This window comes from Salvelinus sp. IW2-2015, linkage group LG3 (genome assembly GCF_002910315.2).
Source record: "Salvelinus sp. IW2-2015 linkage group LG3, ASM291031v2, whole genome shotgun sequence".
NCBI classification, from domain to species: Eukaryota; Metazoa; Chordata; class Actinopteri; order Salmoniformes; family Salmonidae; genus Salvelinus; species Salvelinus sp. IW2-2015.
This window is the reverse complement of record NC_036840.1, coordinates 34,126,577-34,144,268: the sequence shown is the minus strand read 5'-3', so window position 1 is coordinate 34,144,268 and position 17,692 is coordinate 34,126,577. Positions and strand designations below refer to the sequence as shown.

Here is a 17,692-nt window from a genome sequence, read left to right as displayed (position 1 = left end):
ACTACAGCGCCTCACGTCTTGGCCAGATACGGTTCCTTTGTTGAGTCTACACTACAGACCACATATTGACTGACTGGCTAACTGACTGACTGAGCGCCAATGTAACCTGAACATAGGGAATGGCTGTCTAAGTTACCCTGTTGCCCCTAGCAGCATACATAGTAGAGACAGCCYATAGTACTGATACCTGACACAGCCTTAACACTTCCCACCTCCCCCCAGAGAGAGCCCATCCAAGCAGGCATGACCGAAGAGCTAAAACACCCCTAGTGCTCCTTTTGGCTGCTGATGGGTGGTAGAATCAGCAAACCGGTCCATCAAGTACAGAGGGGTGTGTGTGGTGGGTGGGCGTGGGATCAGGAGATGCATAGGGAGCTGGGGACAGAGGCCAGGGTGCAGACGGGGGTGGGCAGGCCGTAGTAGAGGGGGTCTGTGAGGGGGAAGAGGAGGAGGAGGAAGAGGAGGACKCCCAGCAGGTAGCAGGAGAGGATGGTGAAGCGGTGGTGGTGCTCCAGGGCCGTGCTCAGGGCAGGGAAGCCCATGTGATTACAGAAAGAGTGGCACAGCACCGGTCCCACCAGGTGACCTGAGGACAGAGAGAAAAGAGTAGCTAGAAATATTAACCAATATTAGGTAGATAGAAATATTCAAGGTGACAAAATGGTTGCACACACACACAACTACCAATCTGACCACAAAAAGGCCCAGACAGACCTAGCTAGTGCCCACAGACAGACCTAGCTAGTACCCAGACAGACCTAGCTAGTGCCCACAGACAGACCTAGCTAGTACCCAGACAGACCTAGCTAGTACCCACAGACAGACCTAGCTAGTACCCACAGACAGACCTAGCTAGTACCCAGACAGACCTAGCTAGTACCCACAGACAGATAGCTAGTACCAGCAGACAGAGCCTAGCTAGTCCCAGACAGACCTAGCTAGTACCCAGACAGACCTAGCTAGTACCCAGACAGACCTAGCTAGTACCCAGCAGACAGCTAGTACCCAGACAGACTAGCTAGTACCCAGACAGACCTAGCTAGTACCCAGACAGACCTAGCCTAGTACCCCAGACAGACCTAGCTAGCACCCAGACAGACCTAGCTGTACCCACAGACCCAGACAGCTAGTAGTACCACAGACCCCAGACAGCACCTAGCTAGTACCGGACACAGACCACAGACAGCATACCAGACAGACCTAGCTAGTACCCAGAAACCTAGCTAGTACCCAGACCACTAGCTAGTACCCAGACACTGACCACAGACAGACCTAGCATAGTACCCAGACAGACCTAGCTAGTCCGCAGACAGACCTAGCTAGTACCAGACAGACCTAGCTAGTACCCAGACAGCACCTAGCTAGTACCCAGACAGACCTAGCTAGTACCCAGACAGACCTATAGTAGTAACCAGACAGACCTAGCTAGTACCCAGACAGACCTAGCTAGTACCCAGACAGACGCTAGCTAGTACCCAGACAGACCTAGCTAGTACCCAGACCCAGACAGACCTAGCTGTACCCAGACAGACCTAGCTAGTACCCAGACAGACCTAGCTAGTACCCAGACGACCCTAGCAGCCACAACAGACCTAGCTGAAGTACCCAGACAGACCTAGCTAGTCAGACAGACCTAGCTAGTACCCAGACAGACCTAGCTAGTACCCAAACAAGACAGCTAGTACCCAGACAGACCTTAGCTAGTACCCAGACCCAGACCTAGCTAGTACCCAAAGACCCAGACAGACCTCATGTAGGTCTGTAGTGTAGCTAGTACCCACCTGTTCTGATGAATATGAAGGCAGTGTAAGCTCCAAAGACAGCGGTGTAGGAGAACTGGAACACTGCAACACAAAACATTAACACAAACCATTAATAATCATATACAGTCTATTTAACCGTCAGTGGAAACGAAGAACACATAGCTAGGCTACAGGAGCCATCTACCACATGGGAGACAAAGTAGAAAAGCTGAAGCTAATCGGTTGGTCCTTACCTGCAGCGAGAAAGATCCCAGACACACTGCCCTGTCTGAATCGCAGCAGTTCGATCACATGATGAAAGTGAGCTGTGAAGACAACATCTTTAGAGTTTCCGGCCCAAAAAATACGACATCATGGACAGAGTTCTTTTTAAATGATGTCATCATCCAAATGTATTCTCCATTTACATTTTGTTTYCCACGTTTACCACTTTCACATGGATCATTTTTGCAGTACTGGTGAGAGCTACGGGTTCATTATTTTAAAAAAAATCATCTAGCTAAAACTCGTTTGAATAATTTTTTAGTGCCAGAAAAAAACATTGCTTTCCAGCGGCAGTTGTGTGAGGACAGTTGGTCTGACTGAAAATCGTCTCGTTTTCTCCTATATTATTAAGAACATATCAGGTCAATAGAGGTTTAAGCCTACTGCCTTTCTGTAATATGAATAATATGAATCAAAACAATAATTATATGAATAATAATAATATGAATATGAATAATATTAAGAATATGAATAATAATACTATGAATGAATAATAATTTGATGAATAATTCTAATATGAATACTAATAATAATATGAAGAATAATACTATGAATACTAATAATAATATGAAGAATAATACTATGAATACTAATAAACATATGAATAACAACAATAATATGAATAATATTCATAATATCAATAATCATAATTGTAACATTAATAATAATAATAATAGATTGGATTTATGTCCAGATGCTCAAAGCACCTAAATGAGTTTAGCGAAGGCCAAAAACTAGTAGAGAAAAGCAGAGTGCTTCTCTCTCTCGCTTTGCGTTGATATGCCAGGTGTTCCATTTGCATGAAAAGTATTAGTCAAGAGTAAAGACACACAAAACTACAGMGCCTTCGGAAAGTGTTCACACCCCTGGACTTTTCCCACATTTTGTTAGGTTACAGCCTTATTCTAAAATTCATTACATTTGTTTTTTCCCTCCACGCAACAATAGCATCATAATGAAAAGTAAACATTTTTGGTTTTTTTCGCTTATTGTGTATCACGAAAATAAAAATTGTGAAATACAACATTTAACATAAAGTATTCAGCAGACCTTTACTCAGTACTTGTTGAGCACCTTGGCCATGTGTATGACAGCCTCGAGTCTTCTTGGGTATGCGCTACAAAGTTGCCACACTGTATTGTACGTTTCTCACTTCTTCTGCAGATCCTCTCAACTTGTCAGTTGGATGGGGAGTGTTGCTGCACAGCTAGTTTAGGTCTCTCCAGAGATGTTCGATCAGGTTGAAGTCCGGGCTCTGCCTGGGACCTCAAGAGCATTCATAGACTTGTCCAAAAGCCACTCCCATGTTGTCCTGTGGAAAGTGAACCTTCGACCCAGTCTGAGGTCCTGAGTGCTATGAGCAGGTTTTCATCAAGATCTCTCTGTACTTTACTCCCTTCATCTTTGCCTCAATCCTGACTAGTCTCCCAGTTGTCACTGAAAAATATCTCCACGAGTATGATTCTGCCACACCGATGCTTCACTATAGGGAGGTGCCAGGTTTCCTCCAGACTGTGATCTTGACATTCAGGCAAAGAGTTCATCTGGTTTCATCAGACAGAAAATCTTGTTTATAGACAGGTGTGTGCCTTTCCAATCATTGTCAATCAATTGAATTTACCAAGGTGGACTCCAATCAAGTTGTAGAAACATCTCAGGATGATAAGTGAAAGACAATGCACTCAGACTCAATATCGAGTCTCATAGCAAAAGGTCTGAATACTTATGTAAAATAAGGTATGGCTTTTTTGTTTGTAATAAATGAGCAAACATTTCTAAAAACCTGTTTAGCTTTGTCATTATGGGGTATTGTGTATAGATTGCTGAGATTTGTATTTATTTAATCCATTTAAGAATAAGGCTGTAAGATAACAAAATTGGAAAAAGCTAAGGGGTCTGAATAGTTTCCGAAGGCACTGTGTGTGTTGGCTGCAACTGTAGCACCCCTGGTGTGCAGCACAGCTTTTGCATCAATATTTATGTCGGTCAAAATGGCAGATGGTGTTCGTATTGACTCGCACAGACATTAACTGACATGACACATACATTAAAGGGGTTGCTATAATTTAATGGAATGAAATGCTGCTAAATCCAATACATTATTTGTTCAATGCCGTTGGGGTTGAGGCAAACAGATTTTTCTAAATGCAAACCAGATCTAGCCGATCCCGCGGTGCTGTGTGTTGATGGGACTTACCTACTCCGAAGAAAAGGGGACAGGTCAACATGGCAGTGGAGGGGCTGGCGCAGGGTACCAGCATGGGCAGCATACAAGCCCTGAACACCAGCTCCTCAGTCAGAGGGGCCACCACCTGGTTCCTCAGCCAGCGCATGTCCCTGAGGCACAGAGCCCAGAACCATGGGTCTGTTGGAGTGGGGGGAGGGGGAGAGAGAGAGATGGTCTCCAGGATAACGCAGTAATAACCATATTGTGTGAATAATCATCTCTAGACAGTCTCTCACCAAGGGCCACTCGTATGCCATCCATGAAGCCCCAGGGGCAGTCCATAGCCAGTTGGATGAGAGGGCCAAGAAACAGAACCTACCAGAGCAAAGGTCAGAGGTTAACTACTGTAGGTCAGACAATACCAAAAGTATATCTACAACAGTCTGGTGTGTCTGTTACCATTGTGAGCAGTAGAGGCAGTATGATGGCTGGGATGAGGCCCTCGAAGCGAATGCCCATCAGAGCCAGCAACGACGGGCCGGGCTATAGGGGAACAAGAGAAGTAGTGATGGAATTCATGGAAATGTTTTCATGTGTATAGCATAACATAACACTCCATGAACAGACCAGGAAATAGGCTGTAATCAGTTGTTATCCTGTGCCCCAGCCTTAAAGGAACTGGTTGTGTCATGCATCTGTGCCCAGATAATGGAATACAATGTATCAAGTCCATTATAGGCCAGGGGGGCAAGAGGTTTCTTGGAAAGCTGGCTACGGTGTAGCTGTACTGTATTGGAGTAAGCTGCTCTACCTTTTCTAATACATTAGGTTAATGTGATGCACTAAGCTAATATAACCCATTGTTTCCCCATATAAAACTACAGCAGACTGCTATTCAAAGGCACTTGAAAGCATCAACACAAACTCAGCTGTCATTTCCAATCATGAGCTTGTCATCTATTAGCAGTCGGCCTATAGCAGTCGGCCTATTAGCAGTCGGCCTATTAGCAGTCGGCCTATAGCAGTCGTCCTATAGCAGTCGGCCTATAGCAGTCGGCCTATAGCTGAGACAGCGCGGCGTAGAGACTCACCATCACACCAGTGTACACCTTCCATGTCCACACGAAGACAGGCGACAAGGCAGACACGATCAGGACACTGGTGAAGCGCCTCTTGATAACGGCCGGGTGGTCCCTGGGGGCAGGTGGAGATATTGAGTCATTTCATGTTACTGTCCAAAGGGAATGTATGCAACACTGTTATTCTCATTGAAAACCAGTCAAAAAAGTGATAGATCTGTTCTATGTGTTCTATTTCTATGCTTCCCGTTCTTAAGTTTAGTTTTGGCGTCTTCTACTTTGGGTTTTGTACACCAGCTTCAAACAACTGAAAATACTACTTTTTTGGTTAAGGAAAATATAGTTCACAGTGGTTTAGAAGGTACAAATGATTKTCTACACTATACTTGCTTGTTTTGACACAAACTGACATTTAGGTTGAACTACTTGAATTTAGCAACCAGGAAATGGCGGAGAGATTTCTGCATATTGCACCTTTAAATACATATCAAACCACATTTTATTTGTCAAATGTGCTGAATACAACAGGTGTAGACCGGGTTTAAATATTAGAAGATGTCATGGTTTGTTTTAGCCTTTCAATTAATCTTTAATAGAAAATGACTCAAGTGAAAGTTTACTTGAGTAAAAGTATCTGGTTTTAAATGTACTTAAGTACAGTGATAGAAAAAGTACAAAATTGCCATACTTTGGTAAAAGTATCAAGTATAAGTAAATGCTATACATCAAATTCCTTTTATTCAGCAAACCAGATAGAACAATCTTCTTGTTTTTAAAATTTATTTTACGGAYAGACGGGCAAACTCCAACACTCAGACTTAATTTACAAACGCATTATTTGTGTTTAGTGAGACCACCAGATCAGAGGCAGTAGGAATGACAACGCTCTATATTGATAGGTGGGTGAATTGGACCATATTGCTGTCCTGCTTGACCATTCTAAATGTAACTAGTACTTTTGGGTCTCAGGGAAAATGTATGGGAGTAAAAATTACATATTTTCTTTAGGAATGTAGTGGAGTAAAAGTTAAAAATATATATATAAATAGTAAAGTACAGATACACCACTGTTCACTCTAAACAGAAAATGAACATAGCAGTTTCTATTGTACAAATTCAGGAAGGTCCCTCCCAGTTTCGTTTGCTCTGTTTGGTTCTTAAACGGTTTACATAATGAGTAAGCTTCCACCCCTAGTCTGATAGTTTCAAAATAAATAGTGGCTGCAACCTGATTGGCTGAACGCGATACGCAACATCTGGGACTAGCATTAGCTATTCTAGCATGGTGGTGGAAAATGTTGTTTKATAAAGAAAGTATGCATATTTTCCCCGCTTTATTCTGCCTTCTCACCATTTGTATTTATTATGGATCCCCAGTAGTTCCTGCCAAGGCAGCAGCTARTCTTTCTTGGGTTCAGCAAAAATGAAGGCAGTAATACACATTATATTACAACTTTTAAACATTAAAATACATTTTACAACAGATTTCACAATACAATAAGTGTGTYCCCACTAGTGTTCTACTACACACTATCCAAGTGTACATGTGTGTATAGTGTGTTCGTATGTACCTGTGTGTGTGATTTCTCACAGTCCTCGCTGTTCCATAAGGTGTATTTTTATCTGTTAAAAAAAAAATCTGATTCTACTGCTTGCATCATGTAGTCATGGTTCTATGAGGTACTGTGCGCGTCTGTTCTGGACTTGGTGACTGTGAAGAGACCTCTGGTGGCATGTGTTGTGGCATATGCATGGGTATTCACACTGTGTGCTAGTGAATCTCTCCTCTACATTGAACCATGATGGATTGACATGCATATGATTAATGTTAGCTGTACATGTACATTTAAGAGCCAGCCATGCTGTCCTGGGCCAGTTGTAATTTTCCCAAGTCCTTCTTTGTGGCACCTGACCACACAACAGGGCCTGCCTTGCTAATCTTTAATAATGGAACACTAGGCACTAGGGAAGCTCGATATATCGGTAAGCATATCGGAATCGGACGATATTAGCTAAAAATGCTAACATCGGCACAATGTCTAGTTTAACGGCGATGTGAAAAATCGATGTCAAAGCTGACGTGCATACCTATATAAGGTAGGTAGATGGCGTAATGACGGCATGAAAAGTACAGCGCTACACAGAACAAAAGTAGAAAAATACTAAGCGCACACTTCCAACAGTCATTTGAAAGCGTAAGAAAATTTCAGCGAGACAACTCAAAAGGCGAAATCCATTAACGGCAAGATAATGGAATTAATTTACCTTGACAATCAACCGTTCTCTGTCGTGGATGATGTTGGTATTTGCCGACTGGTCGAACACCTCGAGCCCCAGTACACACTACCAAGTAGGCGCTATTTTTCAGATTGCTCTACTGGAGATACACAATATTGCTGAAACACACATCCATGAGCTACTTGCTATGGGCGTCACAGCTATTAGCTTCACGACTGACATGTGGACCAGCGATGTCAACCCCATGAGCATGCAGAGTCTGACAGCACAGTGGGTCGACGAGGATTTCCTACTGAGGAAAGCCGCATGCTCAAGAATGTGCTGGTTCTCATACCGCTGCAGCCATTTCAATGGCATTTGAGAACGTTTGATACTTGGAAACATGAACACTCCTAGCTCCATTCGAACAACTGACTSGAGAAATAAGCTAATCAACWGCGTRTGCAGCAGACGTGATACCCTCTGTCATGGCATTGAAACGCCTGCTCAACAAAACTGCCCACACATACCGTGGAGTTAAAACTTGCAAAAGTACTCTACAAGAGTACTGAACAAGCGATTCGGTGGCATTCTCTCTGAGCCTCTTTACTGTGTCACCACCATGCTCGATGCTAGGTACAAGGACCGCTTGGCATTCTCTCAGACAGCTTCATGAGGTAGTCACCTGGAATGTATTTCAATTAACAGGTGTGCCTTGTTCAAAGTTAATTTGTGGAATTTATTTCCTTCTTAATGCATTTGAGCCAATCAGTTGTGTTGTGACAAGGTAGGGGTGGTATACAGAAGATAGCCCTATTTGGTAAAAGACCAAGTCCATATTATGGCAAGAACAGCTCAAATAAGCAAAGAGAAACGACAGTCCATCATTACTTTAAGACATGAAGGTCAGTCAATATTAGAGGTCGACCGATTATGATTTTTCAACGCTGATACCGATAATTGGAGGACCAAAAAAAGCAGATACCGATTAATCTGCCGATTTTGATATATATATATATATTTGTAATAATGACAATTACAACAATACTGAATGAACACTTTTATTTTAACTTAATATAATACATAAATAAAATCTATTTAGTCTCAAATAAATAATGAAACATGTTCAATTTGGTTTAAATAATGCAAAAACACAATGTTGGAGAAGTAAAAGTGCAATATGTGCCATGTAAAAAAGCTAACGTTTAAGTTCTTTGCTCAYAACATGAGAACAAAACATATGGGTTTTGTGATGAATGAGCCATCTGATTCAATGAATGATGAAGCAGAGTTTGCCTTTTTTTTATATGTTCACTGATATATCATGCATCCCTAATTTCAATCCATAGTTTACTAGAATGGCGGCATGAAAAAAATAAATGCTATATAGATTCTGGATCAGAGGAACAAAAGGCATTTGGTCAAAATTGAATCTTTTGTGCAAGAAATCATTAACAGGGTAGATGGAAGAAAACATAAAATGAGTTTCTTTAACTTTTGGGATAACTGGACAAGTAAGGTAAAAGGTAGTCGCTTTTGACCATAGCATGGGTTTGTCACATCCATAGCAATATATTGAATTATAATCACCAAAATTGACTTCATTAACTGCCAATTGTATCAACTTATTGTTGCATTTTTTTATCCAAAAGATTCAAGTCATTAATTWGTAAACTTGGAAAAGAGAGAACAACCTCATAATATAACAAAATGTTCTTAATAAGTCCAAGGAAGTGGAATTGCTTTGCAAAACTTCATATATTCTCTCTGAGTAATATTAACCTGAAATTTACCAATGAACTCATCAAACAACAAAAACTTGTCTTCCAAATCAGATACAAAATGAATACCCWTGTCAAACCAAAGGACTTTGAAAATGGATTTCCTATTAATTTTAATAACTATATTATTTCAAATCAATGTTTTGTGGGGGGTAAAATTGTGCTTGAATATCATTTTCCAGAAAACTAACATTTGCTGGTGAAACAGACAATTTCACAGGTAATTTTGGAGGGTCAKAATCACATTTCATTAGGATTTCAAGTCCACCAAGTTTATTAAAKAGACTGTTAAGGATATGATACCACGTATAGGTAGGATTAGACAGACATCATTTCAACCATTTCATTCTAAAAGCACCCACTAACGACTCAAAATCAATAGCCAGTAAACATCCCCGATCATAGTCTTTCACTAATAGTGATTTCCGAATATAATGTGTTTTATTCCTCCAAACAAATCTAAATATAACAGAATTTACATGTTTTATTTTACTAGAAGAAAAAGGGACTGACTTGGGTAAATGATTCTAGATAAACCATCTGTCTTGGACAAAAGAATAGGACCCAAAATTGACYTATCACGTTGCTGCCACTGACTTAATTAAACTCTCATGGAATTAATCCTATTATCGATGTTTAAAGATTCTCTATCTGAAACGTTTTTAGTGATAACAATTCCTAAATATTTAACTTCCTTTTAAAGCTATGCAGGCAATGTCGATGGAGTCACAGCAATGAATTGGCATGAGATCACATTTGTTAAGGTTGAGAGTCAACCCAGAGGCCATAGAACATTTCTTGATGCTGTCAATAGCCAAGGGAATAGCCGCTCTATCCTTTTGGAAAAGGGCAGTATCATCTGCAAATTGACTGATATTTATATCTTTGCCAAAAATACAGATCCCTTTTAAAATCTCAGATTTGTTAAGKAATACAGCTAGTAAATATGTGGCTAAAATAAATAAAAGAGGGGAGATTGGTCAAKCCTGTCTAAATCCTCTAGCAATAGAGAAACGATTGGATGTGCCATTACTCATAGCCACCGAAATGCTAATATCATTATACATCATCACTTTACAGAAATTCTCCAAACCCAATAGTAGAGAGAGTTCTAAATAAAAAGTTGTGTTCTAAAGTGTCACAAAAGCCTTTAAAAAAATCTAAAAACAAAATAAAGCCATCATCTTCTATGAACTCGCAGTAATCTAAAATATCTAAAACCAATCGTATATGGTTATGGATACTCCTTCCTTTAATGAAGGCTGATTGAGTTTCACTAATTATATAATTAAGGCCTTTTTTCAGCCTATTGACATAGACATGGGTAACTTATAGTCAGTTGCCAACAACGTGATTGGTCTCCAATTGTCCAGGTWAACAGAGTCCTTCTTTGGTTTGGGTATAAGAACTATTAGTCCCTGTCTCAAAGAAGGAGGTAAGATAGCATTAGCAATACCCTCTTTGTAGACAGAAAAAAATAGCTCTCTAATATCAGGCCAAAAATGTCAATAGAATTCAGGAGTCAGACCATCCGGMCCAAGAGATTTACCTATAGGCATGTTTTTAATGGCTTGGTCCAACTCCGTAATATCTATATCAGAATCACAAGTTTCTTAAACCTTTCTTCTATAGGCCAGAGTTATTAACTGAATCAAAAAATGAATCCAAGTCGCCTTCTGAAAGATGAGATTGATGTAGTGAACTGTAGAAAGAGTATTTTCTTATTAATCACTTCAAGATAATCAGATATAGTGTCATTTACATAAATGGATGTAATACTATTCCTAGTCTGCCTACTCTTCTCCAAATTAAAGAAATAAATTGGGGGGGGTTCACCTTTTTCAATCCATTTGGCCTTTGAACAAATCAAGGCACCCTTTTTTTAAACTTTATTTAACAAGGCAAGTCAGTTAAGAACAAATTCTTATTTACAATGATGGCCTAMGAACAGTGGGTTAACTGCCTTGTTCAGGGGCAGAACAACATATCTTTACCTTGTCATCTCGGGGATTCGATCTAGCAACCTTTCGGTTACTGGCCCAACGCTCTAACCACTAGGTTACCTGCCACCCCGCACTCTGTGCCTTATTGTTATATATGTCATCAAGATCACATTGGCATTTAGCAAGCTCTGCTTTTTCATTTTCATTTAAATCAAGTTTATTGCTCAGCCTGTTAATATCAACAATAATATCCATCTGCTTGGATAATCTTTTCTGAGCTAGCATTTTACGAGTAGTGAAGGCATTTTACCAGTAGTGATGGCAATTCTGAATTTAATCATTTCCCATTTGTTAGCAGAAGAAAGAGCAGAATCGAGGCAGGTCTCTCTGATAAGTGCTTTAGACTGTAACTAAATGACGAATTATTTAAAAGAAAATAGTTTAATTTCCAGTATGCTTTAGAAAATCCACTAATTATATGTAAACGACTCAATAACGCCATCTGCTGGCCTTTGGGCTTTTTTGTTGAAATTACTATGTAAATTGTTCAGCGTAGTATGGCTTMTTCAACTTTGAAATCGATGTTTTTGGTTTGACATACATTTAAGTGAAACAACGGAGATTCGGCGTAATTCCGTTACCATGGAATTACCCRGCACGAAAGCCATYCTAGGTTGTTATCTGCCYACAAGCTGYCCAACTACCACTTCCGTATGTCTTTAGAATCTTCTACGAATCAAGAAAGCAAAGAAATACGAGGCTTACCTTGGCAAATCACTTCTCCACACGTATAAGCTCCCAACGTAGGAGCAGGCAAGCAGCAAACATGACAGAACAGACACCCAGCATATTCCGTCAGGAGGGACAAACTCGCCATTGCTGCTCCACATTTGGTTTGACATAAGATTTGGCGTTAAATCGTCATCCTCTACCATGGCGAGGGTACAGAGTCAATGGTTGTGTTTGAACAAAGATATTYTGCCGTGGTGTGATAATTCTTTGACCACCTTAATTCGTGAAAAAATATTCATAAACACGAGCTGAGAAAAATGTCAGTTCTTGCTCGCTCACATAACATATCCTGGGCGCTGTAATTTKACGTCATCATGTGGCGTCAGACGCACGCCTTCCCGTGACACATTCGAATGTCAGTGGATTATTAGGACTGTATAATAGGAGCGTAATGACAGTCAATTAACAAAAAAACATTAAGGAATGTTTGTATTAGAGCATTTTATTCATTTTTTTCACGTTTTATTAAGCTAACGAAAATCATAACTCTACATGCAAATGTTCTTAATTTTATTCTAGGCCTACTTTTTTTTTAAAGTATACATTATTATTAATATAATTTACATATTTACCCATAAGTAGCAGGAAATTACCTTTTTTGCCTTGGGGAAAGGTAGCATATGTTTCTCAGCAAGTCAACAGCTTGCTCATTCTTCAAATTTACAGCCACTTATCATATCTCCCTAGAATATAGAGCAGTGAGGTTTCTGGAAGAAAAAATAAACTTGTCTTTCACACAGACTAATCTACACACTGCCAATGCTACTGTACCTGCCTGAAGCGCGCCTTGTTACAGTAGTTTACCTACTGTACAGTACAAGTACCACGCGCAGGAATCAGCAAATAGCTGGAGCCAGCACGTTGTGCGAATCTGAAGACGGCCTTACGCAATAGTCGCGGAATCCTGACCAACTGCAGAGACGCATTAATGTGGGCGATGGTGGATTCGTGTGACTACTGAGTTTTTACCAAAGGAGAGCAGCGCTAGAGAGAGATGGGCGTGACAACTGGGTGTCTGGACCACGACTAGTCTCCAGGGGGAAAGAGCATCTCGCAGTCTCCAATGTACCCGATGACAACGGAGAGGCAATGCCGACTGTCCGGTCCAATGGTTGTTCCATCCAATTTACCTTAGCAGGTGGTCTTTTAACAACGGCACGACGCCCGATATTGAGGCCACACGGGGATTGACACAATCTAAAAGGGAATAAAAAATCTTACGGACCTACTTCGGAAAACATCAGCGGGTATTTATTGATTAATTTGGCTACCTGTTCAATTACTGGCCATCAATGTGTTTTTTGGTGCTGAAGTGGGGTGACAATTGGCCGGTCGTGTGCTTTTTTTTATTTTGTTACATTCATGACACGATGCTAGGAGATAGGATAGCCTATTTTGTTGTCCGTGCGTGTGTGKTTGCGTGCGTGGTGATGTCTTACATTGTAGTATTTATTGTCTGTGCAGTGGGTTCCCTTGTGTACTTCCCTGCCTCATAGACTGCTGTGCTATGGAGCCGAGAAACGTTGAACAAAGAACAACATATTACAATGGATAGGCTATTAAAATAGACACTAACSTCATTAAGTTTAAAGATACTCTAATAAACAGACCATCACTTTCCACCATAATAACATTTAATTACATTTTRGATGTTATAATAACATAACAACATGTTTTCATATAGCTTAATATATTTTTTTCAGTGATGGTTCTTTCAGCAAAGCCTATACGCACATTAAACAAAGGTTGTTATAGCTACAATATTTATAACCAACGGAAATGTCGTCATTCCATACTGTTACGGCCGTGATTATTTAAAGTCAAATGACAAGTCCTTTTTAACACAACTGCATCTCCTTGGTTATAGSGATCATAGACGACCGTTGTGAGTGTGACAGAGGGAGACGCAATCCTCTGCAATCTGCCGGTTAAAGGCACAGAACCAGCCATGATCATTTTCTCATCGCTCAAATCAGTGTGTAGCTAGTTGGTTTACAWACATATCAAAACATGTCTAGCTTAGCCTTATTGCAGAACCAACGGGCGTTGTGCATYGTTCATTTATTCTGATCATTGGTGCTTGGCAAATTCTGTTCTTTGGGGAGGCCTGCTTGATGAGACAGGCATGATGATAATGGGGACCAAGATGGCTCACAACTCCCGCATACTTTGGAGTACAAGTARACAGTGTGGAACCTGGAAGTGTGTCAATATTATGTAAGAACAATTATTGAGCATGTTTGGTTCCTTTAGGACCTCTTGTCCAACACACAAACATATTGTGAKGTTCTTACGATAAGCTGTATAGGTAGGTTGATCTGTACATTTAATAGATCTAGAAATAAACTCAAGCCTCAGTCTAAGAAATCAGTGTTAATATACTGTATTGTGTGCACAGCATAACACACACACACACACACACTCATTCACTCACACACACACACTCATGATTCAACAACGTGTTTTGAGACACACTCATTTTCAATTTGTGTGCACCGTAACCAGTCTCCTATTCCCCATGATGTACAGTAGTCTTGTTAAAGAGGCCTCGGTGTTCTCTTGTTGTGTTTAATAGAGCCTACTGGGAGCCTGTCTGTTTTGTTTCTCCTTCTTCACTGTTTACTCCTCCTCTTCCTCCTCTTCCTCCTATAGAGTAAATATACAACTTCATGAATACTGTTTATAACCACATTAATACTGTTTATAACCACATTAATACTGTTTATAACCACATTAATACTGTTTATAACCACATTAATATGGTTTACAACTTAATTTAAATGGTCACACTTTATTAATATCTCGGGTCTACAACTACTCGTTTAACAAACTTATTAATTGCTGTGTACAAATACATGAAATGCTGTTTACATTTCTTAATCACGATTTAGAACCTCCAAACCTAATATCCTTGTTTAGAAATGACAATTGAGGAGTCCTGGTTGTACAACTTTAATTAAGTTGCTGCTGTCTCTACAACTGAATTTATGGACTGTTACAACTCACATTAAGTACCTGCTTTACAACTCACATTAATACTATTTTTACCAACTTATTAATACTGTTGTTTACAACACTTAATTGAATACTGTTTACAACTACATTAATACTGTTTACAACTGTATATTTTTAATATCTTGTTTTACGGGAACTCATTAATACCTTGGTTTACCAACGCTCAATTAATGAACTGGTTTACAACTTAATCTAACTGTTTACGACTAATATACTGTCATATCCATTATACTGTTTAGAACTACATTAATATGTTTAACCCAAGCTAATTATCTTGTAACTTATTTCGTTTACCAACTTTCAACTAATACTGTTATACAACTACAAATTAATACTTGTTTGATACATTACTAGGTCAAACTTATTATTGTTACACTTTTAATACTACTGTTAGGCACATTTAATACGGTTACAACTTAATGTTAATTACTGTTTTACACTTAATTGCATACTGTTTACACCTACACATAGCTTTACTACATGTAATACGTTTACAACTAATTAATACTGTTTTACGACACTTAATTAATACTGTTGCAGCTGTTAAATACATCTTTACAACTTTTATAATACAGTTTACAACCTTAATTAAACTGTTAACTCACGTCGGTTTATATACTCTACAACTTAATAATCTGTTAACAAGTGCTTTATACTGTTTAGAACTACATTAATGTTTACAACTTTATTATACTGGTACACTCTTAATTAATACTTTAAGGGCACTAGATTCTGTTACTACCAGTTTAAAACTTAATACTGTTACAACTAGCATTAATCTCGCTAAACAACTACCATTAATTTACTGATTATAACCACATTAATACGGATTTACATACCAACATTATAATATGGTTTACGAATCTTGAATTAATCGAAGGTTGGCACTTATTCCTTTCCAATTTAATACTCCTGTTTACCCGTATACTACTGTGTTATCATACTTAATTAGAGGTCGCTGGTGTACAAGATACTGTAAAATCCGCTCTGGGTTTTTACAAACTAATACAGTTTTTAGGAACTTCACTAAGGACTGGTTTAGAATTGACAGATTAATACTGTTTACAATCTATATTAAATGCTGTTTACAACTACATATACTGTTTACACCCTCACTTAAATCGAGATGACGGGGTTTACAGCTTTAATTACTGCGCGTTTACACACTTAATTACTACTGATTTACAAGCTGTTATTAATTACTCAGTTTTTACCCGGAACTTAAATACATTACTGTTTACAAACTTAATTAATACTGTTTACCACCTCATTAATCTGTTTACAAACTTCAAAGAAGCAAATAAGAACAACCATCATTAAAAAATGCTATTTTAATTCCCTTTACTTAACTAGACAAGTCAGTTTAAGAACAAATTCTTAGTTACAATGACGGCCTAGCCCGGCCAAAACCCTAAACTCGGACAACGCTGGGCCAAGTGTGCACGCCCTACTGAGTAAGTTCCTTAAACCTAAAACAGAATCCCACTTAAAATGCCTTATTAAATGGAGCTCATGTCTTCCTCGTCTGCAGTCACAGCAATGAATCCACCTGCAGGGGAACTGTCGCATTACTTGCATCACAATGTACCGCTAGCTGGTTACTGCTGTGACAGCGTGCGGGGGAAGCCAGTCCCGAGAGAATTGAGGGAGGGAGGTGAGAGATATGGAGGGAGGGGGGGAGAGAGAGGGTGAGTCAGAATGGCTGTGGAGAGTGTGTGTGGTAGAGGTAGAGAGGTGATGAGGTAACAGAGCCATCCACATGTGTCTTCCTGTAGAGGTGGAGAGGTGATGAGGTAACAGAGCGGCCCACCTGTGTCTTCCTGTAGAGGTGGAGAGGTGATGAGGTAACAGAGGTCTTCCTGTAGAGGTAGAGAGGTGATGAGGTAACAGAGCTACTCACCTGTGTCTTCCTGTAGAGCCAGAGGGGTCAAGCAGGTGGGTGGAGGTAGCAATAACACAGAGAGGAGATTTTTTTAAAGAATTACCTACCGGCAAAATATTATGAAGTCTTAAGGGGAACCTTAGGCCAAGTGTAGACCAAACCCATTTGAACCATTTGAGATATGAACCCATTTGAACCATTTGAGATATGAACCCAGTTGAACCATTTGAGATATGAACCCATTTGAACCATTTGAGATATGAACCCATTTGAACCATTTGAGATATGAACCCATTTGAACCATTTGAGATATGAACCCAGTTGAACCATTTGAGATATGAACCCAGTTGAACCATTTGAGATATGAACCCATTTGAACCATTTGAAATATGAACCCAGTTGAACCTGACAAAGAGTAGTCTCAAAGGAAGAGAATGTGCTGCAACTCTGAATCCCTATCTGTAAACAAGCAAAAAGGTACTTTGAACCAAAGATGAATCACCTAAAAAGACCTGACAAAGAGACCGTAATGCAACTTTGAAGGTAAATAAATAGTGTTATCAATGAAAGAGGGACCCTTTCCAAGAGATTAGAGGTAGAACGTTGACTAAGGTTTAGTATGGCATGGATGTTGGCCCTGGTAATGGATGTTACTGTTGTTGTTGTTTTCCAAGGCATCCTCTATTGCTACAGTCTGTGTGTCAGCTTAACGTGAAATGAGGATTTGTCTCCTTCTATTATCTAGTGTAGAACATTGATCTCCTTCTATTATCTAGTGTAGAACATTGA

The 17,692-nt window shown here is 39.7% G+C and overlaps 1 protein-coding gene across 1 annotated transcript; it reads right to left on the bottom strand.

Moving 5' to 3' along the window:
• Window positions 1-269: 269 nt before the first annotated feature.
• LOC111955327 (CAAX prenyl protease 2-like) lies at window positions 270-12,243 on the bottom strand. The gene is made up of 8 exons (XM_023975536.2): window positions 11,980-12,243; window positions 5,286-5,388; window positions 4,654-4,737; window positions 4,491-4,569; window positions 4,225-4,392; window positions 1,997-2,068; window positions 1,782-1,844; window positions 270-586 (listed from the first exon to the last, which is right to left on the bottom strand). The coding sequence occupies exons 1-8, from the start codon at window positions 12,147-12,149 to the stop codon at window positions 357-359; spliced, it is 969 nt and encodes a 322-aa protein (XP_023831304.1). The 5' UTR covers window positions 12,150-12,243; the 3' UTR covers window positions 270-356.
• Between the last annotated feature and the right edge of the window lie 5,449 nt (window positions 12,244-17,692).